Source organism: Hippichthys cyanospilos, chromosome 18, assembly GCF_059441005.1.
Source record: "Hippichthys cyanospilos isolate Australia breed blue-spotted pipefish chromosome 18, RoL_Hcya_1.0, whole genome shotgun sequence".
In the NCBI taxonomy this organism is placed as follows: Eukaryota; Metazoa; Chordata; class Actinopteri; order Syngnathiformes; family Syngnathidae; genus Hippichthys; species Hippichthys cyanospilos.
In genome coordinates this window covers 15849296-15875821 of record NC_142386.1, presented here as the reverse complement: position 1 = coordinate 15875821, position 26526 = coordinate 15849296, and the positions used below count along the sequence as shown (strand labels likewise).

Here is a 26526-nt window from a genome sequence, read left to right as displayed (position 1 = left end):
CATTTTTTGCAGCCACTAGGTGGCGCTAGCTTTAAACTGGAATATATTTTTGTAGATATGTTCAGGAGAATATTTTCATCCAATGTGTGAAATTGTGAGAAGATCAGATCATCTGGGTCAAATTACAGCAACTTTTACTGGACAGATAAAGCTTCGGAATGAAAAAGGTTGTAGAGACCACGCCCATTATCGAAACGTCGTAAAATTTGGTGGAGGTCAGCAGGGCTGTCTAGAGGCTTTGCAGACTTAATTTCAGTGATATTACATCAAAGGGCTCAGCTAAACACATAAAAACGTTTAAAAAATGCTATATTTTTGGCTGCCACTAGGTGGCGCTCGCACTATAACAAAAAATACGTTGATAGGTGTATTCCGCATTGGAAACCCATCAAATATATGAAGTTTAGAAAAGATAAGACCATCTGGGACCAAACACAGCAACTTTGTTCGTTTTGGCGAGACATCAGACTGACATTTTTGTTTGCCACTAGATGGCCTTATAAGTAATTGAAGATTTTTTTAAACACTTGTGTTAAGGGCTTAAGTCTTCATGTGTATGTGAAGTTTCAGATTTTTCTAAGCTTGTAAAGCTGAGTTATAAAGGTTTGTTTCACATGTGGCAAAGTAATCATCAAAGGCATAATATGAAGCCCCGCCCCCAACATATTTGATTGCGGATCATCACGAAAATTTGAACAATTGTTCCTTACAGTCAGATCAAACATCACAGCAAATTTGAAGGCGATCGGGTCAAGCGTTTGGGAGAAAAAAGGAGCAGTTCGGGACCTGCAAATGAGCAGAAACGGGCCAAAAGTGCACATTCAAAAATTCATAACTCTCTTTCTGTACATCTGAGCACATGGCTCGTGCTGACTTTTTTGTAGGGCTCGAGGTCCTACATAAGGCTACAAATTTTTGTAGCTCTAGGTCAAATGGGCTGGGAGTAAGAAGCTATTTTCCACTCATAAGGCCATTTTGGGGCCAATTACAGCCACTTTTTTCGTTTTGGCGAGTCATCTGACTTTGAAGTGGCGTGCAGACCACGCCCATTGTCGAAAAGTCATAAAATTTTAAAATCTTAATATTCCATGTCTTAATGATATTCTGACCAAGTTTCACTTGTTTTACTCAAACAGACTGAGCACAATACATGAAACTGTAAAAAATGACATTTTAATCAACCACTAGGCGGCGCTAGTAGGTATTGAAAAAAACTTTTTTCAACGGTGTTAAAGACATAAGTTTCCATGTGTCTATTAAGTTTTAGATTTTTTTAAGCTAGTACATCAAAGTTATTAAGGTTTTTGTCCCTCTTGGCGAAGGAAAAATTGAACACATAATTTGAAGCCACGCCCCTATCATATATGTCAGCGGATCTGCACCAAATTTTGCCCACTTGTGCCCCTATGTGTGAATATGGACCACAGCAAATTTGAAGGCGATTGAGTAAAGCATTTAGGAGAAACAAGGAGCAGTTTGGGACCTGCAAACGTGCATAAATGGGCCAAAAATGCACATTCAAAAATTCATAACTCTTTTTCTGTACATCTGAGCACATGGCTCACGCTGACTTTTTTGTAGGTCTCTAGGTCCTACATATGCCTAAAAATTTTCGTAGCTCTAGGTCAAACGGGCCGGGACCAGGTGCACTTTTTGGACCTTAGGTGGCGCTGCAGAGCCATTTTTTTTGCATTGTTTTGGGAAACACAAAAATATCCAATTTTTCACCGGGCCCGACAAATGTGCAAATTTTGGTGACTTTTTGTGCATGTTTAGGCCCTCAAAAATGGAAAAGCGCTGCACAGTAAATAATAATAATAACTAGAGCTGCAAGCAGCTATAAAGGGCCCTCGCAGACCTGTGCACGTTGGGGTATGCACAGGTCGGGGTATGAACAAGGACTATGAATGATGAAAAATTAGTTGTAGATCACTTCAGTGCAGGACTATTACCAAATATGTAAAATTTAGACAAGGTGGGACAATGTGTGTGGAGTTACTGCAGCTTTCATTGTTCCAATTTTGTGACTTTCAATGCCATATAGGCCACACCCACTGTCGAAACATTGTACTGATTTGTGGGGGGCATAAGGCATGGCCACTGGCTTTTCAGAAAACATTTAAGGGATATCACTTCAAGGGGCTCAGCAGAGTACATAAAAACATTAAGGATTTGCTATATTTTTTGCTGCCACTAGGTGGCGCTCGTACTATGATAAAAAATAGGCTTGTAGGTGTGTTTGACATTGGACTCCCATCCCATATATGAAGTTTTGCAAACATCAGATCATCTAGGTCCAATTACAGCAACTTTGACCGTTTTTGCGAGACATCAGACTTTGAGTTTGCATAGAGGCCACACCCTTTAATGAAAAGTCATAAAAGTTGAGAACCTTAATGTTCCAATGTGTCATAGATTTTCTGACCATTTTTGAGTTCATTTAGTCAAACAGGCATTTCACAGTACATAAAAGTATAAAAAATGAGATTTTTGTCCGCCACTGGGTGGCGCTGTAAATGATTTGAAAGTTTATCACATAGCTGTATTATTGCATGACTTTTAAAGTCCCAGGAAAGTTTCAGATGGTTTGACGCTGTCATAGCTGAGTTATTAATATTTTTGTCAACCTTGGCGAAGGAAGTATTAAACATAATTTGAAGCTCCGCCCGCATCTTTTCTGTCAAGATATCTTCACGATATTTGGACTATGTGTGCCCCTCAGTTGGATAATGATTCATGCCAAATTTGAAGGTAATGGGGTGAATCGTTTAAGAGAAAAAGGCACTAGTTTGAGACCAGCTAATGTCTAAGAATGGGACAAAACTGCACATTAAAAAAATTCATAACAATTTTTCTGTACATTCTAGCACATCACTTCTATTGACTTTTTTGTAGGTCTTCCAGTCCTTCATTTGCATACAAAGTTTCATAGCTGTAGTTCAAACCAAACAGGATTGACTGTAATCTTGCAACTAATGACATTTTTTGCAGCCACTAGGTGGCGCTAGCTTTAAACTGGAATATATTTTTGTCGATATGTTCAGGAGAATATTTTCATCCAATGTGTGAAATTGTGAGAAGATCAGATCATCTGGGTCAAATTACAGCAACTTTTACTGGACAGATAAAGCTTCGGAATGAAAATAGTCGTAGAGACCACGGCCATTATCGAAAGTTCGTAAAATTTGGTGGGGGTCAGCAAGGCTGTCTAGAGGCTTTTCAGACTTAATTTCAGCGATATTACTTCAAAGGGCTCAGCTAAACACATAAAAACGTTTAAAAAATGCTATATTTTTGGCTGCTACTAGGTGGCGCTCACACTATAGCAAAAAATAAGTTGATAGGTGTATTCCGCATTGGAAACCCATCAAATATGTAATGTTTAGAAAAGATAAGACCATCTGGGTCCAAATACAGCAATTTTGTTCGTTTTCGCGAGAAATCAGACTGACATTTTTGTTTGCCACTAGGTGGCCTTATAAGCAATTGAAGATTTTTTTAAATACATGTGTTAAGGGCTTGAGTCTTCATGTGTCTGTGAAGTTTCAGATTTTTCCAAGCTTGGAAAGCTGAGTTATAAAGGTTTGTTTCACATGTGGCAAAGTAATCATCAAAGGCTTAATATGAAGCCCCGCCCCCAACATATTTGATTGCGGATCGTCACGAAAATTTGAACAATTGTGCCTCACAGTCAGATAAAACATCACAGCAAATTTGAAGTCGATCGGGTCAAGCGTTTGGGAGAAAAAAGGAGCAGTTCGGGACCTGCAAATGAGCAAAAACGGGCCAAAGGTGCACATTCAAAAATTCATAACTCTCTTTCTGTACATCTGAGCATATGGCTCACGCTGACTTTTTTGTAGGGCTTGAGGTCCTACATAAGGCTACAAATTTTTGTAGCTCTAGGTCAAATGGGCCGGGAGTAAGAGGCTATTTTCCACTCATAAGGCCATTTTGGGGCCAATTACAGCCACTTTTTTCGTTTTGGCGAGTCATCTGACTTTGAGGTGGCGTGCAGACTACGCCCATTATCGAAAAGTCGTAAAATTTTAAAACCTTAATATTCCATGTCTTATTGATATTCTGACCAATTTTCATTTGTTTTACTCAAACAGACTGAGCACAATACATGAGAGTGTAAAAAATGACATTTTAATCAACCACTAGGCGGCGCTAGTAGGTATTTAAAAAAACTTTTTTTACAGGTGTTAAAGACATAAGTTTCCATGTGTCTATGAAGTTTTAGATTTTTTTAAGCTAGTACATCAAAGTTATTAAGGTTTTTGTTCCTCTTGGCGAAGGAAAAATTGAACACATTATTTGAAGCCACGCCCCTATCATATATGTCAGCGGATCTGCACCAAATTTCGCCCACTTGTGGCTCTATGTGTGAATATGGACCACAGCAAATTTGAAGGTGATTGAGTAAAGCGTTTAGGAGAAACAAGGAGCAGTTTGGGACCTACAAACGTGCAAAAATGGGCCAAAAATGCACATTCAAAAATTCATAACTCTTTTTCTGTACATCTGAGCACATGGCTCGCGCTGACTTTTTTGTAGGTTTCTAGGTCCTACATATGCCAAAAAATTTTCGTAGCTCTAGGTCAAACGGGCCGGGACCAGGTGCACTTTTTCGACCTTAGGTGGCGCTGCAGAGCCATTTTTTTTGCATTGTTTTGGGAAACACAAAAATATCCAATTTTTCACCGGGCCCGACAAATGTGCAAATTTTGGTGACTTTTCGTGCATGTTTAGGCCCTCAAAAATGGAAAAGCGCTGCACAGTAAATAATAATAATAATAATAATAATAATAATAATAATCTGGAGAAAAACAAGAGGGCTCTCGCAGCGGTAGCTGCTCGGGCCCTAATAATAATAATAATAATAATAATAATAATAATCTGGAGAAAAACAAGAGGGCTCTCGCAGCGGTAGCTGCTCGGGCCCTAATGAAGATAAGAACTGATATTAGCTAGCATGTTATCCACAGTTACAAGATATTGGATCAAAAATCAAACTAATTTTGGCCATATTATCCTACATCAACATTCTTACAAAGAAAGAACAACTTACAGACAGTCATGGGCCAGATTTCACAGAGATAAAACAACATGTGTGTCACCGACTGACTGTTCCCAAAACCACACAACCTTCTCACTACAAAATGTAATATCAACAGCGGCCAGAGGCAATGCCAAAAAACAAAGCTCAAGCCAAACAAAGCGCAAATGAATAAACTGTTAAAGTAAATCAGTTCCAAAACATTATTTCGGGTGCGGCCTACGTGGCCTGGTATCACTTGATCCACAGACCTCTACTGGGTTAGACCGGTACCGGGTGAGGGAAAACTGGTTTAGTGTCTTTCATTTTTTATTTATTTTTTTTTAACTTCATTTTTATAATTAGAAATGCTTACACTGTCATACTGTATTTGATTAGACATCATCAAGCACACAAGAAGATTTATTCGTGGTTTATAGTTCACTTACTTACATATTTTGTTTACTATTATTCTTTTCAGTTACTTGGTAGGAGACGAGCTCTGGGTAGTAATGGAGTATTTGGCTGGCGGCTCACTGACAGATGTCGTGACTGAGACCTGCATGGACGAGGGCCAGATTGCAGCAGTTTGTAGAGAGGTAAGCGACGCAGCTCAGGCCTCAGCTTTAATGCACACTAACAAGTGAGCCACGTTGACATGACGTTTACTTTGAGATGGGGACAAATTGAAACAAATTTGAAATTGAACATAGTTAATGTTGTTCTGGTTAGGCCAATACTTATTTTTCTCATTCCAGCGTGCCATCAGCATTTATTACGTAGGCCTTCAGAAGGGTTATAATTGGCCTCTTAGCATTGCCAATATCACATTCCTATCAATGTTGTCCAAAATTACACTTGAGTTGCACAGAATCAATATTTATCTATTAAAATCAGTGGTGAACCATCAGGGCCAGCAAGGCCTTCTCTTCTGGCCTAACATAACCTGACACCATTATCATAATAAACTATAATAATTATAATAACTATAATGAAAGTCAATTGCATTTCAAATTCATTTTTTATTACTGTACATATCTAAATTATATATTTTTTCAATTTATAAAATTATTCTCCATATTCTCTTCTTTTCATATCATATCCATTTGGTTATGCTCCTTCTAGTGTTGTAGTTTTAAGTTGGAGTTTTTAGCCAATTAGAATTCCGCTAATTTGTGCAGGCTGTATATAATCTGCTTGCTCCCGGAGGCGCTAGGGCATTTGCATCAACAGTTGCTTGCTTCTGCGCAAGCGCAGATGGATATGTGAGCAGCCCGTCTAACATAATAGACAGCTGTAATAGCCAACCGAGATTTAAGATCAGGTTAGGGTTAACCCTAACCCTAACCCTAGAGGCCTCACGTTGAACATGCTGGAAGGCGGTGCAATGCTCAACAAGCAAGCTACGTGGTGTTGGCTTTGCCTGATTGCTTTAGAGGCGTAGCGTAGTGTTAGCGCCTGTCCTGACTTGACCGCCATTTGTTTTGGTTAGTGCAAGCCTTTTCTTTATTTATTCATTTTTATTATGTTTATGTTATTTTATTTCGTTCATATTCAATTAATAGTGAAGAAATAAAATTATATTCTTCATATATTTAACTGCGATTTGTAATTTGGATTTCATAAAATTTTGTGGATATTTATTTAAAATTATTAAAAAAAAATTTTAAGGTTTGACAGCATCACATATAACACGGGGGAAAAGCTTCCAAGTTTGACTCAGCCACAATTTTTGCTTCCTTATTTTCATCCAATTGCTGATGCGGGTTTATTGACGATTAAAAGCTCCAGAAAAAAGCCTGCGCAGCCCAGTAATGCAAAAAGAAATTAATTAATCAACAATTAATTCAGGGAAAAAAATATGAACCCTAACACCTATATCTCTTTGGGATTTAATGAGTGAAATCATTAACTTGTATTGAAGAAAATCCTGTCAACTGTTGGGAATTAATAAATATAACATTAGAATGTAGGTTGTATATGTTGGTCAGCAAGGGAGTCAGGCCATTGAATGAGCTTTTCAAATGTATTTGTACTGTATTCTCTTCAGTGTCTTCAAGCGTTGGATTTCCTACACTCCAACCAAGTGATTCACCGAGACATAAAAAGCGATAACATCCTTTTGGGAATGGATGGATCTGTCAAACTTAGTATGTTTATTTAATTAAATCTACTGTGCTATTTCCCAATTGAAAGTCAATTTCACGCGCTCACTGATGGATAATCTTGTCTCCCACCACAGCTGACTTTGGCTTTTGCGCCCAGATAACTCCCGAGCAGAACAAGCGAAGCACAATGGTGGGAACGCCCTACTGGATGGCACCAGAAGTGGTGACCCGTAAGGCTTACGGCCCAAAAGTGGATATCTGGTCTCTGGGAATCATGGCCATTGAAATGGTGGAGGGAGAACCTCCGTATCTGAATGAGAATCCTCTCAGGGTAAGAACTGCCTGACAAAAAAATTAATCAAGAATGTACAAGTGAAACGTTGTTTGTTCAAAAAGATGCTCACAATAAGCAATAACAATGTTATGCCAAGTCCTGCTAAATGCTTAATTTCCATAACAATTTTCCCTCCTTCCAGGCGTTGTACCTAATCGCTACCAACGGAACGCCTGAGCTCCAGAACCCAGAGAGACTGTCATCCGTCTTCAGAGACTTCCTCAACCGCTGCCTGGAGATGGATGTGGACCGCAGAGGTTCTGCCAAGGAGCTGCTTCAGGTAATAGAGGGCTGAGAAACTCAAGGAGAAGGGAGGGAAGTCGATAGACACTTAATTTTTTTATGTAGTGCAGTCTTACAGACAGACAGCCAAGAGAGGGAAGAGCTCAAAAGCCTTTGGTGTTTGCAAGGGTTGAAAAGTCCTTTCAAGTTATTTTAGAACTTTTACTTTTTTTCCAACAATTAGCTGAGGTAATTGCTTGCTTGTGATCAATTTTAAAAAGCTGCTCATATAGATAGATAGATAGATAGATAGATAGATAGATAGATAGATAGATAGATAGATAGCATAAAACATTTTCAAGTTTTTTTATTTATTAAAAAATTCATATATATAAGTATTAAAAATATATATGTATAAATAATATATTTAAAAAAAACGAAATGGAGGCTGGCGCAGCAGAAATGTTTGATTTACTGTTTCTTCATAGTCGGTGCTAACCAGATGATGTCATATTGGTAAATTTGCATTTTCCCATACACATTTTCTTGTACACCGCGCACGTCTTAAAATGCATAAAAATCGTACATGGTAAAGCATAAACGTACAGGTTGACAGGTACGATGGCATTGTAATGTATTACTTTGCTCGCATTTGTAACTAGTACAAGATTACTATTTTTTTGGATGTAATATTACATTACCATGTAAACATACAGTAAAAAGTAATGTATTCCAATAATTACATTACTTTTGCAACAACACTAAGTAGTATGCGGAATGAAGTGAATTTGTTTTTATTGGTGAAGTTTCCACCTATACACTGCAGGTCAGTACTATAGTGTTGCATGTGCCATGGTGACATCTGTCTTGTTATAACGGAAGTTAGAATACGCTTCAAAATAAAAGGTAAGAAATCAAGTAACGTGTGAAATGAACAGCATTGGGGCGATTTTATTTTGAAGTTTTCCCCCGAAGCATGGTCATTACAACGATCAAATTGTCATGTACTTAATCATTATCTCACAATTCTGCTCTTCAGTAACTTAAGTAAAGTTGGCAAGATATTGGCAGATTCGGACTTTCGCGATGAATACCTCTCAGCCGAAACGTTGTCTAAACACCAAAGATACCTTTGTGCCTTCATCATAACACGTACTACTAGCTACAATGGCAAAAATATGGACAAATATTAAAAACAAGCCGCCGTTCGAGCAGGACGAATAATGTTGATCGCTTCGCCAGGCGGCAACGGAGCAAATGCGCAGGGACCGTCAACAAAGTGCAGAAAAGAAAAAATTGTATTAACTCGACTGTTGTTAAGTATAGAAACTAAAAAATAGCTACACACATCTGTCACAGCACAATCATGCAAACGCTGCTGGTTTAATAATGATTCACAATGCATATTTTTGAGATTTATTTTTAATGATTATTTATCAATAATTAATCAATAGCTCAGCTGCTGGTTGGGTAAGAGACTCCAAAATGGTAACACACATAAATCACAAGCTCCATATCATGCTACAACCTCTGTTTTTTCTAATATAGTTTTCCTAATTTTAATGATTTAATCAATAGTTATTGAACACTGTTTACCTATACATTGATCAATAGTTTAAACGCTGATTGGCTTGGATACCCCCCAAAATCGCTACAAGCATCATCATCCCCCATTCATGCTACAACTTCTGGTTTTCCAAAAAAAAAAAAAAAAAAATCACTTTGCCTAATGTTAATGATTCTTATATGCTCATTGATCCATAATTACAAATATATTGACCAATAACTAACTCTGAGGTTGATTGAGTTAGAGATCTCAATATAACCACACATCAGCCCCCCCCCCCTCCCCCCTTCATGCTACAACCTCTGGTTTTGTAATAAATCCCTTTACCTAATTTTGGGGGATTTTTATATGCTTATTGATCAATAATTACCAATATATTGATCAATAGCTATGAGTTAGGTTGGTTGAGAGATGCCAAAATCCACACACAGATCACTCACATGCCTACCTTCATGCTACAACCTCTGGTTTTCTAATAAATCCCTTTGTCTAATTTTAAGGATTTTTTATACTTATTGATCAATAAAGGGATTCATTAGAAAACCAGAGGTTGTAGCATGAAGGGAGGGTTTTTTGGGGATATCTAACTCAACCAACTGCAGAGCTATTGATCAATATATTGGTAATTATTGATAAATAAGCATTAAAAAATCCTCAAAATTAGGCAAAGGTTTTTATCAGAAAACCAGAGGTTGTAGCATGAAGGAAGGAATGTCACTGATCTGTGTGGGGATTTTGGTGTCTCTATACTAACCAAAATCAGAGCTATTGATCAATATATTGGTAATTATTATCAATAAGCATATAAAAATCCCCCCCAAATTAGGCAAAGGGAATAATTAGAAAACCAGAGATTGTAGCATGAAGGAAGGGATGTGACAGATATGTGTTGTGATTTTGGGGTCTCTTACCCGACAAACAACAGAGCTATTGATCAATATATTGGTAAATTATGATCAAGAAGCATTAAAAAAAAATAGGCAAAATGATTTATTAGAAAACCAGATGTTGTAGCATGAAGGGAGGGATGTGACAGATTTGCGTGGTGATTTTGAGGTCTCTCAACTGACCAAAAGCCGAGCTATTCATCAATATATTGGTAATTATTGATCAATAAGCATAAAAATACCACAAAATCAGGCAAAGGGATTTATTAGAAAACCATAGATTGTAGCATGAAGGGAGGGATGTAACAGATATGTGTGGTGATTTGGGGGTCTCTAACCCAACAAACAGCCGAGCTATTGAGCAACATATTGGCAAATTATGATCAATAAGCATAAAAAAAAAATCCTAAAAATCAGGCAAAGGGATTCATTAGAAAACCAGAGAATGTAGCATGAAGGGGTGGACGTCACTGATGTGTGTGGTGATTTTGACGTCTCTAACCAACAGCAGGGCTATTGATCAATATATTGGTAAATTATGATCGATACGCATTAAAAAAAATCATTAAAATTAGGAAATGGGATTTATTGGAAAACCAGAAATTGTAACATGAAGGGAGGAATGTCACTAAGAGGGGGATATGGCTGATTAATGTGATGATTTTGAAGTCTCTAAACCGACCAACTGCAGAGCTATTGCTCAATATAATGATAAATATTGATTCAATAAGCAAAAAAAAAAATCCTTAAAATTTGGCAAAGGGATTTATGAGAGAACCAGAGATTGTGTTATGTAGGGAGGGATGTGACAGATATGTGTGGTGATTTTGAGGTCCCTCAACTAAACAACAGCTGAGCTATTGATCAATATATTGGTAATTATTGATCAATAAGCATAAAAAAAACCCAAAATTAAGCAAAGGGATTGATTAGAAAGCCAGAGATTGTAGCATGAAGGGAGGAATGTGAAAGATATGTGTGGTGATTTTTGAGGTCTCCAACTCAACCAAATGCAGAGCTATTAATCAATATATTGGTAAATTATGAACAATATGCATGAAAAGAAATCCTTAAAATTAGGCAAAGGAATTGATTGGAAAACCAGCAGTTGTAGCATAATTGGGGGTACTTCGTTGAGCGCTGTAGTGATTTAGGAGTGTTTACTCCAACTCAACAAGGGTATAAATGATTAAAAATAATTTAAAATAAATCCCCCAAAATTAAAAAAAATAATTTATTTGAAAAACGACAGTTGTAGTATGATCGTGAAAACGTCATTGATGTGCCCAGTGATTTTGGACTCCTTATATTAAACAATATTTGGAGCTATAGATGAATATTTAGTTTATTAATGATTATTAAGAACAAAACTTGTTCAAAATTAAACAAATGCTTTTTCATCCAAAAGCACTGTCCCAATATGATCGTCTTAATGTCTTTGATGTGTTCGTTGATTTCATAGTCACAAATTGTGGCTTTACTGGGTTTTTTTCCCTCCTCATTTGCAGACGGTCCATGCGCACTCGCCCAGCCTCTGCTGCTCATAGAGATCAATTGCATTTTTTCAGCGAAACAAACAGTTTAAATATTTTGCTAACGTCTTTTTTTTGCCATTGTAGCTAGTAGTCTGTGTTATGATGGAGGCACAAAGGCATCTTTGTTGTTAAGAAAACGTTTTGGCTGAGAGGTATTGATCGTGAAAGTCTGAATCTGCCAATACTTTACTTAAGTTCACCATTACCAGTATTTTTGTAAACAATGATGTTTTTTGTTTTTTTTCTTGATGATGGGCTTTTTTTCCGCAAGATCAAAACAAAATGCCGGATGAAGTTGTTAATAATGTTCGTAAGTGATCAAATTTTGTTGAATAAAAGAGTAGATCGACAATGATTAGTATTTTGAGGTAAAAACGATGCGTCCGAGGGACGCACGAAAGTATGCGTTCGGCAAACGTTATGCGTCGCAGATGAGGGGACATAGGCAAACGGTAGTTGGACAGTAGTTGGACGTCCTAGGAGTGTGAGTGGCAAGTGTATTTGTAGTTACCTCAGTTGTCAGCGTGCAGGAAACGTTTATCGCGAGTCTATCCACAATATATGTCATGGTCATGAGGCATGTTGGTGTGGAGCGTGTGAAAGGTGGAACCAATAACTGCAGGGGCTGATAGGGTTGAGGCTCAAAAAGATGATTTAATCAAAAACTGAACAGGATAGATAGATAGAGATAGATAGATAGATAGATACTTTATTCATCCCCGTAGGGAAATTCACATTTCCAGCAGTATCCTCAAGTCGAGATATAAAATATGAGAAATAAAATACACAAGATACACATAAGTCCAGTACAGAAGTATACTTAAGGTGCTTGTTAACAGTGTATGGGAAGGTACAAAAATAATATAAAGTACAACGGAAAAACCTAGGACGAAAACAAACTCACAGGAAGGAGGGGGCTACACAGGGAAGACAAGGATCATGGGCAGAGCGACAGCAAGTCAGCTAAGGGCAAGACAGCAAGGAGGTAACATTTACAATGACCCGACAACTGGTAAGACAAGACAGGGGATTTAAATACACAGAGACTAATTAGGGGAAACGCACAACAGCTGGGAGGGAACACAAGGTAGGGGAACCGGATTGGCTAATGTTCAAAGGGCAGGAACACGCAGGCGGTGGACAAAATCAAACTAGCGAGAGAGGGATGAGAGGCAGACGCGGGGGAAACAAATATGAACTAAACCAAAAACTCTGTAAACTAAACCCATAAGAGAAAAAAAAACATATATATATATATATATATATATATATATATATATATACATACAGTCGGCCCCCAGTTTACGAACACCCTCTTTTACGAACATTTTGACTTATGAGCGTGGAGCACGGAGTTTTTTGTCCCCCACTTACGTGCAAACCTTTCGTCTTACAAACAATCTGACATGCCGGCCATTGTCTTAGTTCAGATATTTTCGCTCTGCTGCGTCAACAAAATCAATAGACGACGCTGGTCACGGCAACGTTGAACGCTATTGCTCTTACAATGTCACAGTCACTGTCTCAGTCACGGTGTCAGTCAAAGATTCAGTCACGGAGATGCCGATATGCTATTGGTCGATTAAGGTCACGGTCTCAGTCTCACTCACTGAGATGCTATTGGCCGGCGTCACGTCAATCACAGAAATGCCGATATGCTATTGCCGAACGCCTTTATCTAGCTTGATGGCACAGCTGGTCGGGATGGAAGGAAGGAGAGAAAATGAGTGAAAAACGGAAGGTAGGAATGTTGTGAAGACTTTGCAAACTTTATCTGTTAGACATGGCTTCTAAAATTGCAAGTGGCGGTACAGGAAGAAGTAAGAGGATGATGACAATAGAAACCAAGCAGGAGATAATAAAAAAAAAAAAATACGAAGGAGGCGCATGCATAGTTAACCTTCCTCGTGAGTCTGGCCGTAACCGCTCGGCAATCTTCTAAGGGCAAGACTTTCCTTGCCGGGGGACGGACGTCGATCGACAACAAAATGGAGAGGCTTCTTCTATTATGGATTATCGAGAAGGAAATCGCCGGTGATAACAAGTGGTTCAGGAGGTGTCATCTTCCCATCACTAGTTACTTGACACCAAAATGCCTCAAGATAACAGCATTGCACTATTTTTGTCTAAATGAAAATCCTCAACGCCTTGCCAAGAGCACTATTTGGCTTAATAAACCGCCTCAATTCACTTCAACGTTGGACTGTACCTTGACACCAAGAATTCAGAGTAATATTTTAATGTTTTAAGCATAGTCTACACTTAGCAAGGGTTCTTGCTGTTTTGCACTATATTTGCTATAGTTGCCCTGTTTTTGTTTTCAAAACCGAAAGTCTCAAGCATGAACCGTAGTACATCATCACATGCAGACGCCAGTGACCTTGAGGGATGGAAGTTTCTTGATTGCACAGAATTTGGCAACACTGCTGCCGCTTAGCAGTTTTGCATGCTTGTTAATGAATCCGCTCTCTGTGGATTTGCAGCTTTTTTTGTACTTTTCAACAAACAAAGCCATGTGTACGGAATTTTATTTAATTTTTTTAATAGCTCTGTTTATGTGTAGACTAGGCCTTAGCTAATCTGTGAATTTTATTATTTTTAATAGGTGAGCCTTTTCATTTATTTCACGTTTATTCTACATTTGGCTCCACCCTGATAGCTTGTTAAGGGGTCATGCTTAACACACATCCTTGCTTTATATTATGTTCATGTCTTTTTATCTTCCCGTGCAGCATTCGTTCCTCAAGCTGGCCAAGCCTCTGTCCAGCCTGACACCTCTGATTGTAGCTGCCAAGGAAGCTATAAAGAACAGCAGTCGCTAGGGGGCGGGCCCTCCCCCCAGGGCCAATCCCCACATGAACATGGAAGGGCGCTTCTGATATTAACTGGCTGGGTATGTGACGGCACTAAGTGTGAATGGGGTGTTGCAGGGTGGAGCCCTGTGACACCCCCTCATGAACCCCCCAATCACCACCACCAGCCCACCCATAGGTAAAGTACGTCGGATAAATAGCGGCCTTGCAGCCTCTCAGCACTGTGCTGCTAAAAAGACCTTTTTGTTTACGATTTCAGCACTCTGCACACGTAGAGAGTCCGTTGCTAGCGTTCGAGTGTATGCGCACATCTGTCGATCTTAAGCAGGAGAGGAAACAACTGCTTCCAAACCAAAAAATGGGCTCAAAACCCTCAAAGAAGAGCATTTGCTAGTTTCTTCTTCCTCCCGTGTCATGGGTGTACAGTGTCCACTCAGTCACTCATGGACCCAGACTGTGCTTGTATGACCATGGAGGATCCACACGTGTGCAGTTACAAGGGGAACACCATGGTTAATTCAAACTTGCCAAAGTTGCAATTTGGCATTTTTTTATTATTCCTGCTTCACATAGCTTTGAATTGCTCATATTTAATCAGCCAGTTGTTGGACATTTTTGAATTTTCATTATTTATTTCAAACCAAACATTACAATATTTAACACTGAAAATGTAACGGTATACAAAACCTTAATATTTGGTGCGCTTGTAGACTTTTATTAGCGTTCAAACTTGTCACTAACCCATTAGTCAAAAATGTGCATGCATGTTCATTGCCAATCTTATACAAAGTATTTAATATTTTGATACTTTATTATTTTTAAAATGTGTTTCATACATCGGCATTTTTAAGAAACAAGCCAGCCAATTTAGAGCATTCTGCCTAACCATTGTGTTTACTTCTATTTTCCCATTGATTATTAAATCAAACCAGAACTACTTGAAATTTTTCTCAGCCCATTCCCATAAATTAAAAAAAAAAACATAAAGACGTCAATTGATGTTTATGGCACTTCTCTGTAGGGATCCCATTGACATCATTTCACACAAATGGCACACTAAAACATTAAGCATTAACATTATAACTACGTATTTGTAAAAAATTCATTTAGACTTAATACCAAAAAGCTGGCCCCAATTAATGTAGGATATTTCAAAATCTCTCCCCGTCGTTTGGACTTAATGTGCTGCTTTTGTATTATTTTGTGTTCTTTGTGAACCTTTCATATGATTATTTATAGATGTGGCATTGTGCTATTTGTAGATCTTTTTGTGGCATGTAAAATCACATTTTTTATAATAATACCCATCCATCATTTTTTTCATTTGGATTGGTGTATCCCCTTGTAGCTACATCACTGCGTGTATGCACATATTGTGTGTGCACACCCTTGGTTTTCACCACATAGTGGAGACCAAATCCCAGATTTTACTGTCTTTGTGGGGACCTCTTGCATTTGGAGGGCCCATTTTGGTGGACCCCACAAATTCAGACCTCGCTTTTAGGTCAATACTTGCTTTTAGAGTATAGGTTTGAATTTGATTTTGGTTGAGATTAGCGTAAGGTTTGGGGTTAGGTTATCTGTTGCCATGGTTAAGGGTTTGGGGTTAGGTTATCTTTTGCCATGGTTACGGGTTTGGGGTTAGGTTATCTGTTGCCATGGTTAAGGTTAAGGGGCTAGAAAATGCATTATGTCAATGGGATTTCACTACTATGATAGAAAAAAAAACCTGTGTGAGTCCTCTTGTCTTCCTATTATTGTGTGACATCGTTTGACCCAATGAAATAGCGTGTGTCCGCGAGTGTCCCAGGGCTACCTCAGTCCACGCGAGTCAAGTCCTCCACTGTGGCATGAAGGTGCGGGGGAGTTGCTCAGCTACGTTTTGTACCAACGTTGTACAACAAAGCCCCACAAGATGGAGCGATGTGATACATGACTCATGCATGTTAAACCACCACCTATACACTGTATCTCATCACTCACTTAGGTTAAGATTGTTAAGGTATATGCAGTGGATACCAAAAGTCTACACACCTGTTTAAATGCCATTTTTTTGTGCGCACACAGAGCCTCTTTATAACTGCTCATTTTCACCAAGGATTTTTGCAGTCTCCAATAAGGCTGTCATTCGAATGTTTTTAAAATCAATTAGTTCATCTATTATTTGAATCATCTGATAGTTTTGTTCTTGCATAAACATGTATTACCTCATTCAGTCCCAAAGATTTATATTTGCATGTCATTTTAGCAATTTTGTAAGGTCCAGACATTCAATCCAATATATATATTTTTTTTTAATGAGGATAAAGGAAGGTCTCAAAACAGTTTTCTGTGTAAACAAAGAAAAAGATTAATACCTAGTACTTGGGAGTTAATGTTTATGATTCTTCAAAGATATTTATAAATATGTCTTTGGGATTGTATGAATTTGAAACATATTTTCCCAGTCGCTGGTTATGACTGATTATTGGTGGTTGGTGTTGTTTTGTGAAAAAGCGAAACAATTAAACAATATCAAATGAGAGGGATTCTTTTTGAAACTGAATTGGTTACAGGTTCGGTCATTGTTTTCAAAGTAAAAGTTGATGTTTGCAAGTGTCTCATTTTGATTGAACATAAATCATTTGAATAAGAGAATAAAAAATTATATAAATTATTTCAGTTGACTGAAATTAGAAGATAGCCTTGAGCTATTCAGTCTACAAATTGATCCTGGACATTTTTTGTGTGTGTGTGTGTGTGTGTGTGTGTGTGTGTGTGTGTGTGTGTGTGTGTGTGTGTGTGGGGGGGTGCCCACTGTACCCGCTGTACCCGCAACATTTACACCACTTTCCAGATGTGATTGATCAATTTTAAGCACATATAAGAGGGTGTGCACACTTGTGCACCCCTATTAGCTTAGCTGCTTTCGCTCTTGTTGAAAAACCTTGGTGTTAGTTTCTTTTTTTTATACCACAAAAAAAACACATTTCAACAGGGGTGTGTAGACTTTTTACATCCACTGTACTGTATGTAGTCTGTATGTATGTAAATATAAAAGGGAACCACCCCTCACCCCACCCCCTCTTTTATTTTATTTTTCCAATGTTGTAACCGAAGTAAGACATTTCAGGTTTCTCTATGGTATCAATGTTTTGCACTCTGCAAACAGAAGAAAATAACATACACACTCTTGGAACTCCAGGGGCTACCTTTTGGGGCCATATTATACGGGACACTCCTTCATGCGATGACGAGTCTGTATGTGTACGATGGGTACGGCCGGCCTGGGAGGACGCTTGGTGCAAGAAGCCCCGGGGGACGCCCATGGACCCCACTTTCGTGGTTACCCCTGTGCATTCCTATCTTCTGAATGTGTCAATCTGTACACGTGATGTGAAAATTCCTCTATTACTGTGTATCGAGAATGGAAGACAAAAAAAAAATGTTACTTTTTAAATTATTATCATGATTACTCCTTATTATTGTCAAGCTTTGTAAAACTGCTGATCCGTCCCTCTGCAAGCTGCTTCCCTGCCTTTGAGAAAGGACAAAAACAAGCACCATGGGGAAATGAGGTTTTGGATAAACTATTTTTAATTGTGGTTGAAGCAATAGACTTTTTGAACTTTGAATTGTGCATGGCTGTGTCTTGAGTGTAAAAAAAATATTGCAGTTTAAGAACTGGACTGAAATAAAAATCAACCGAATTGCTGTAATGCATCATGGCTGAGTTTCACGTTTTCAACTGAGAATGTGTGAAATTTTGCAAGCGTAACTGCTGAGCGTGAATTTTGAAGGCCAGAAATGGAATGTGTGTTTTGATTCGGTGGTATATTGTTTGTAATTTTGTATTTTGCTTGCAGGATGCTTCTTTAGGCACACCTGCACAATGTGTTCCAAAACAAGTGCTGTATCAACAACGATAATAATGCTCAGTTGGAACTGACACATAATAATCGGGTATTAATGCATCATACTTGGAGCCATTTCTATTATTTTGCCCCTCATAAAAAATCCAAAATATGAATACACTTCTCAATATACTGCAGTGCAGTAACATCTTCAAAACTTAAATGAATTTAAAAATGTTAAAAAGTCATGTTAAAAAAAATGACATTCACACTATCCAACATTGCCTAGCTTTACATATCATTCAAATAATAGAAATCAATGTCCCAAATTGTTGTCATAGTTTCGGAGTCTCGCGCAGACCCTCAAATGGCAGTGAGTTGAGTGGAAGTTATTATTCTTAGGCTGATGCTGCCGGGCATCTCGTCAGCCATGTTGCGGCCTTGCTTCCTCAGCCGAAGCCTCTGAGGATCTGTGGTGTCCTTCGCTGAACCAGACAACACCACTTGACCCATGAACTGGTCCTGCACTGCATTGCTGTTCCAGATCTGGTGTTAGGCAGGCCGTTTTCAGAGGCAAAAACATTCTTGTTAGATGATACTTGTAAAAATTGTACATCTAAAATTGTATTCTTTTAACATTAACAAGAGAAAAAAGCAATACATCCATTAGCTACCGCTGTATCTGGAGTTGGTCGTGGTGGCAGCAGCTTTAGATCAAAGGCAAGACTTCTCCCCTCTCCCCACCCACTTTGTCCTGTTGCATTACCAGGCCAGCCGAGAGACATAGTCTCTCCAGCGTGTCCTGGGTAGACCCCGTGGCCTCCTCCCAAAACGGAGCCCCTCAATGCTTCAGCTGTGCCTAGAAATTCTGTCCATTATAGTAATGAACAGAATTGGTGACAAAGGGCAGCCTTGACGGAGTCCAACTCTCACCGGAAACGTATTGGACTTACTGCTGGCAATGCAGACCAAACTCTGACATCGGTGGTACAGGGACCGAACAGCCTGTATCAGTGTTTCCGGTACCCCATAGTCCCGAAGCAACCCTCACAGAGCTCCCCGATGGACACGGTCGAATGCCTACTCCAACTCCATAAAGCACATGTAGACTGTTTGGGTGAACTCCCATGTACCCTCAAGGATCCTGCCAAGGGTGAAGAGCTGGTCCACTGTTCCACAGCCGGGACAAAAACCACACTACTCCTCCTAAATCTGAGGTTAGACTTGGACCCTCCTCTCCAGCACCCCTGAATGGACCTTACTGGGGAGGCTGAGGAGTGTGATTCCTCTGTAGTTGGAACACACTCCCGGTCCCTCTTCTTAAAAAGGAGGCCCACCACAGTAGTCTGCCTATCCAGGGTTACTGTCCCCATTGTCCATGTGATGTTTTAGAGGCGTGTCAGTCAGGACAGCCCTATAACATCTAGTGCCTTTAGCATCTCGGGGTCAATCCCATCCACCTCCGGGAATTGCATCCAAGGAGTTTTTTGACCACCTCGATGACTTCAACCCCAGAGATGGAAAAGCCCACATTGGAACTTCCAGACACCTTCCTCAAAGGAAAACATTTTGGTGGATTTGAGGAGATCTTCGAAGTATTCTGCCCACCAGCTCATGATGCCCCAAGTTGAGGTCAGCAGCGCCCATCTCCACTGTACACAGTGTTAATTGTGCACTGCTTCCCCCTCCAGAATTTCCTTGAAGCCATCCGGAAGTTGCTTTCCATGGCCTCACTGAACTCCTCCCACACCCAGGTTTTTGCCTCCGCGACTGCAGAAGCTGCACTCCTGCTTAGCCAGTCGGTACCTGTCAGTTTCCTTCGGAGTCCCACAGACCGAAAAGAGCCAATGGGACTCCTTCTTCAGCTTGACGGCATCCTTTACCACTGGGGTCACCAGCAAGTTCGGGGATTGACACCAAGACAGGCACCAACCAAAATATGGCCACAACTCCGGTCAGACGCCTCAACAATGGAGGCGCGGAAAATAGACCACTCAGACTCAATGTCCCCCGCCTCCCCCGTGGGTGTTGAAACTCCTCCTGACAGGGGACTCTGCCAGACGTTCCCAGCAGATACGTTTGTGTCTGCCAGGTCTCAACGGCATCCTCCCAACCATCGTAGCCAACACACCACCAGATGGTGATCAGTTGACAGCACCCTCTCTTTACTTGATTGTCCAAAAGATGCGGGCGCAAATCTGCTGACACAACCACAAAATGGATCATTGAACTGCGGCCTAAGGCGTCCTGGTGCTAAATGCACATATGTACACCCCAATGTTTGAACATGGTGTTTGTTATCTACAATCCACGACGAGCACAGAAGTCCAATAACAAAGCACCACTCAGGTTCAGATGGGGGGGCAGTTCTTTCCAATCGCACCCCTCCAGGTTTCACTGTTGTTGCTCGCGTAAGCATTGAAGTTCCCCAGTAGAACAAGGAAGTCCCTGGAAGGAGCGCTCTCCAGCACACCCTCCAAGGACATGGTGGGTACCCAGAACTGCTGTTTGGTGCATAAGCACAAACCACCTTGCTGGCCTGGCTCTAGAGGGGGGGCTCCGTCTGGACAAAGGACACCTGACTCCATTTATGTCATTCATCAGAGGTCTTTGAGCTGTGCTTAGTCTGGTCCCTCACCTAGAACCTGTTTGTCATGGATGGGGGCGACGTGGCATGGTGGTAGATTGGTCGTTTCCTAGCCATGGGTTCGTGTCCTTGAGCAAGACACTGAACCCCCAGTTGCTCCTGATGCTGCGTCATCAGTAGGTAAATGACTAGTTAGTGTAAAGTGCTTTGAGTACCTAAGGTAGAAAAGCGCTATAAAAGTGAAAATCCATTTACCATTTACCATGACCTGGGCAGGGGCAAGAAGCCCCACACAACTTAGCTCCTAGGATCATTGGGATACGCAAACCTCTCCACCACAATAAGGTGATGGCCACAGAGGGCACTTTCAACGAATGTTTACTTTTTACTGGGTTTATACAGGTTAGCCTGAAGTGTCATTCCTTATTTAAACTAAGAACATTTTTGACCAACTCAAGTGTTTGATGCTGAGTAAAGAAATAAAAAAATGTAAAACAAATTATAAATATTAAGTGATTTGTAATATTAACACAGATTCACCAAGAAAAAGTTAGAAACACAACAGCTGATTTTTTTTCTATAAATCACATTGATCATTAATGTGATTTAAAAAAATGCTGGCAGCAATTTAGTCCAGACTTTGACAATGAGAGTGCCACTGCACCACATGGTGCCAAATGTGCAATTACATGTCACACAGCAAATGTAAAGCCTAATCTAAAATAAAAAAACTGAACTAGGTGTCCTTTCCTTTCCACTGACGCTTAGCTCAGTAGAAAGGAAAGGACACCTTTCCTTTCCTTTCTTTTGCTTTCCTTTCCTTTTTCCTATTATTTCCTTTCCCATCCTTTTTCCTTCCCCTCCCGCTTTTTCTCTTTTCCTTTTCTGTTTTCTCTCCCTTTCCTTTCCTTTCCTTTCCTTTCCTTTCCTTTCCTTTCCTTTCCTTTCCTTTCCTTTCCTTTCCTTTCCTTTCCTTTTCCATCATGATTCTATGCTTTATAAAACCATGCATAAACTAAGACCATATTTACTTTTATTTGAAAAAAAAATACAGTGGTATGAAATAGTTTGGGCATCCCTGATAATTTTCAAGATTCTCCTTTTATAAATCATTGATGGTTCGGATCAGCATGGCAGGAAGTGGATGAACGCCAGATGCACACCCCAAAGTTCCAGGACATTGATGGCACCCCAGCCAGAGAGACTGGTATCCATGGATACCACTTCCCGGCGAGACTTCGAGCCGAACGCCTGCGGCCACAAAAGCACGCCCACGCCACGGGGCCAGTGCGATAAGACAGCGACGAGAAACCTGTAGGCATCGATACAGATGTCTCTTGCTGTTCAACCACATCTGTAGGGGACGAAGGTGTAGGAGCCACAGAGAAATCCCAGGGGTGAGAAAAGTCAATTTGCCCAGCAGGCGTAAAATATTTCGGAAAGGAAGGCGCCTGTTTAGGCAAAAAAAAAAAAACCCAAAAAAACAGGACATGCAAAACGTCCACTCGCTGAAGTGAGTCTGCTGTGAAAGAACCAGAGACGACTTTGTCAAGTTGACCCTGATCCCCAACCGAGAGTTCATAGGAGTCACAGAAAGTGTGCCATAAATATTTAAACAAAAGTAGGAAGGTGCATGAATGTGGGCACCCCAACATAAAAATGACATCAATATTTAGTAGAGACTCCTTTTGCAGCAATAACAGCCTCTAAACCCTTCCTATGGCTTCCAATGAGGGCTTGACTCTGAATCCTGGCTGAAGGTATTTTCTTCTTATAAAACACCTCCAGTTCAGTCAGGTTTGATGGTTTCTGAGAATGGACTGCCCGCTTTAAATCACACCGCAGATTTTTAGTAATATTCAGGCTTGGGGACTGAGATATGGCCATTCCAGAACGTTTTACTAGTTCCTCTGCATGAATGCCTTAGTAGAATTTGACCAGTGTATAGTGTTGTGTTGTTGGAGTATCCAGCCCTGGGGCAACTTCAACTTTGTCACTGATTCTTGAAAATTGTTTTTCAAGAATCTGCTGCACTGAATCCATCCGAACTTCAGCTTGAACAAGATTGCAAGTACCTGCACTGGCCACACAGCCCCACAGCATGATGGAACCACCAACCAACTTTTACTGTGGGCTACAGGTGTTTGTCTTGGAATGCCGTCTTCTTTTTCCACCATGCACACAGCCCTTTGTATGTCCAAATAATTAAATTTTCAGCACCTTATTCTAAGATGAAGCTGACTTGTCCAAATGCGCTTTTGTATATCTCATGCAACTCTGTTGGCATGTGCGCAGAAAAGGCTTCTGCCGCATTACTCTCCCATACAGCATCTCTTTGGGCAAACCTCTCCCAAGATTGCGGCACGTGTAGACGCACTGGCCACTTGCTCTTCCGACAATGCGTTGTTTTTTTCGTCAAACAAGTGTTTGTCTTAAAGTTTTTCCGGTCAGTTTATGCCACAATACGTGTACAGTCGACGGGTCTTCTTACAAATCCGGAGAAGCAACATTTGCCAAGTTTTAAACACGGAACTGGAGAACTTGCTAAGGGAACTGGGACTGCTACGCCGGCCTGCTAATTCACCGGACTCGCCTGCTACCCCTCCCCCGGAAAGGAGACGCCGGAAGCGCTGCGCCAGAACAAGGAAGCGGGGCAAGCGCGGAGGTATCCGAGCTAGGCTAGAAGCTAACCCAACTCGCCCGGCCATACCATCTATCCTTTTGGCGAACGTTCGTTCACTGGACAACAAAATGGACAATATCCGACTTCTGAGATGAGCAAACCGAAAAGTGAGTGACTGTTGTGTATTAGTTTTCACTGAAACATTCTGGACTCCGCTATACAACTAGAACAGCTAACATGCTACGGATCCGACAGGGCTCTCGCAGAGGGGGGGAAGTCGCACGGTGGCAGCGTGTGTGTTTACATCCGCGAAGCGTGGTGCCGGGATGCCACTGTAGTACACAAACACTGCTCACCTCTGGCAGAATTCATGATCGTGAAGTGTCGCCCCTTCTACTTGCCAAGGGAGATAAGTTCAATACCTATATCCCCCCAACTAACAACAGCAACAGAAGTGCGGCGTTGAACGAACTGTACCAGGCTATCAGTGAACAACAAACAGCACAACCAGGCGGCTTCATCATCCTTGCTGGGGATTTCAACCATGCTGATCTCAAAACTGTTCTCCCGATGTTTCATCAACAGATCCACTTTGCAAAAAGAGGACATAATATCTTGGACAGTGTTTACACTCAGCACAAAGGAGCATACAAAGCCACCCCCTTCCCCCACATCGGTGCCTCTGACCACCTCACTATTATGCTAATGCCTGCATACAGACCAAGAGTGAAAGTTATCAAACCTGCACTGAAAGAAGTAAGGGTGTTGCCACAGGAGGCGACCTCAGCCCTACAGGACTGCTTTGACTTAACAGACTGGGACATTTTTAAGGAAGCAGCCACCTACAACGGCATCACAGATATTGAGGAGTACACAGACACGGTGACCTCCTACATCACCAAATGCATGGACGACGTGAACCACATCAAGAGGATCACCACACGGGCCAACCAGAAGCCATGGTTAACAGGAGATGTCCACAGGCTGTTGAGGGCCAGGGACAAGGCATTCAAAGCTGGGGAGAAATCAGCCCTGAGAACAGCGAGAGCCAACCTGTCCCGCGGCATCAGGAAAGCCAAACAAGAATACACAAACAAGATAACTTCTCACTTCAAGGACAACAAGAATGCACACAGCCTATGGCAAGGCATTCAGGCAATCACAGACTACAAACCTGCACCACAAAGCTGCGAGAGCGACATCACGATGCTCAACAACCTAAACAGTTTCTTTGCAAGCTTTGAGGAACAGAACACCACCCGCCCACAGAAAACACCACCACCTTCGCACGACCAGCCTCTGTGCCTGTCTGCTGCCAGCGTGAGGAGGACACTCTCCGTCATCAACACCCAGAAAGCAGCAGGTCCAGACAACATCCCTGGCAGGGTGCTGAAAGACTGTGCAGAGGAGCTGAAAGATATTTTTACAGACATCTTTAACACCTCCCTGAGGCAAGCCATTGTGCCATCAAGCTTCAAAGCTGCCACCATCATACCTGTGCCAAAGAAATCCTCCCCATCCTGCTTCAACGACTATGGCACTGGCACTGACACCCATCATCATGAAGTGCTTTGAACGACTAGTCTTGTCACACATAAAATCCATCCTGCCCCCAGCCTGGACCCGTATCAGTTCGCCTACAAAGTCCATGGCAAAGCGATCCACAGACGACGCAATCTGCTCTGCCCTCCACCCGGTACTCACCCACTTGGACAAGAAAGACTCATATGTGAGAATGCTGTTCATAGACTTCAGCTCAGCGTTCAACACCATAATACCCCAACAACTCACCTGCAAACCATGTAGGGCGGGAGCTGCACTGACTACAACAGGAAGGCTCTACAACACATTGTGAGGACAGCTGAGAGGATTATTGGTGCGCCACTCCCCTCGCTGCAAGAGCTGTACACCCCCCACCTCAGCCGCAAAGCTGTCACGATTGTCACTGATACAAGCCACCCTGCACACAGTCTGTTCAGCCTCCTGCCCTCCGGAAAGAGGTACAGAAGCCTCCGCTCCCGCACCAACCGACTCAGGAACAGCTTCATCCACCAGGCCGTGAGACTGCTGAACTCTCCCCCCTTCCCACCCGTGAAACTGCTGAACTTTCGCTCTCTACCCTCCTCTCTCCCACATTCAGCCCCAGCCAGAAGAAACACCAAGCTGGCCCCCCACCTAAACTCAAACTTTGCTCATGCACTTGTAAAATTTGCACAGACTTGCTGCGGCCATATTTATTTATAATTGTACTTCTATTGCACTAGTGATTACATTTAGAACTATAACAACTACCTCAAATGCACACAACTGGGACAACCACAGTCAGAGTTGTCTTGCTTTGTCTCGTACAGTTGGACTGTCTTGTCATATGCTGCTACTTATGTCTCGTCTTGGGGTAATCTTGCCATACCTGGTTTTTCGTATTTAGTTTTTTGTTTTAGTTATTAGTTTAGCAACACTAGGCAAAGTAGATCAAATATACTGCACTTTACATTATTACTATAGATAAGAATCTAGTTTTTTAGGATTGTCTCGTCTTGCGAACCTGCACTTTGTTATTGTACATGTAAAACGCAGAGGATAGTGAGAAACGCAATTTCGGTTCCTTTGTATGTTAAGCACATGTGAAGAAATTGACAATAAACTTGACTTTGACTTGACTTTGAATAGCCTGCCATTTCAGGCCTTAACTCGAATTGTGGCTGTGGTCTTCCTTTTCCTCACTAGGTTTCTTAGCTTCTTCTAAAACACGAAAACAAATTAGCCAAGTGTGTCAAAGTGCCTGAAACTAAAAAATAAATCATTCTTATTTTATTGCAATTTCCTTACCTGTATTTATACATGTGTAATATGTATTGACAGTAAAGTTGAATCTAATCTAATCTAATTATACTTCACATGACAAAAACAAAATCTTTTCTCTGGGGTCATCCACACCCCTTCTGGCATCACCTTGCACTCCACCCCGGGGGGCCC

The 26526-nt window shown here is 40.9% G+C and overlaps 2 protein-coding genes across 16 annotated transcripts in view; one reads left to right on the top strand and one right to left on the bottom strand.

Annotated features, from left to right (window-relative positions):
- Nucleotides 1-18209, top strand: part of LOC148409154 (serine/threonine-protein kinase PAK 3) — a 56649-nt gene extending 38440 nt beyond the window's left edge. For all 9 annotated transcript variants that reach the window (XM_088440173.1, XM_088440167.1, XM_088440172.1 and 6 more), the window contains 5 exons: nucleotides 5523-5640; nucleotides 7092-7191; nucleotides 7284-7480; nucleotides 7626-7763; nucleotides 14427-18209. In XM_088440173.1, coding sequence (XP_088296299.1) covers nucleotides 5523-5640; nucleotides 7092-7191; nucleotides 7284-7480; nucleotides 7626-7763; nucleotides 14427-14516 — 643 coding nt within the window. In that variant the 3' untranslated portion in view covers nucleotides 14517-18209. The remainder of the gene's footprint in view (nucleotides 1-5522; nucleotides 5641-7091; nucleotides 7192-7283; nucleotides 7481-7625; nucleotides 7764-14426) is intronic.
- Nucleotides 1-26526, bottom strand: part of LOC148409153 (calpain-5-like) — an 85988-nt gene that overhangs the window by 8898 nt on the left and 50564 nt on the right. For 5 of the 7 annotated variants that reach the window (XM_088440164.1, XM_088440159.1, XM_088440160.1 and 2 more), the window contains one exon: nucleotides 12378-18886. The exons of the other annotated variants lie outside the window; for them this stretch is intronic. In XM_088440164.1, the coding sequence (XP_088296290.1) occupies nucleotides 18704-18886 (183 nt within the window). In that variant the 3' untranslated portion in view covers nucleotides 12378-18703. Of the gene's footprint in view, nucleotides 1-12377; nucleotides 18887-26526 lie in introns of those variants that run through there. 7 annotated transcript variants of the gene reach the window in all.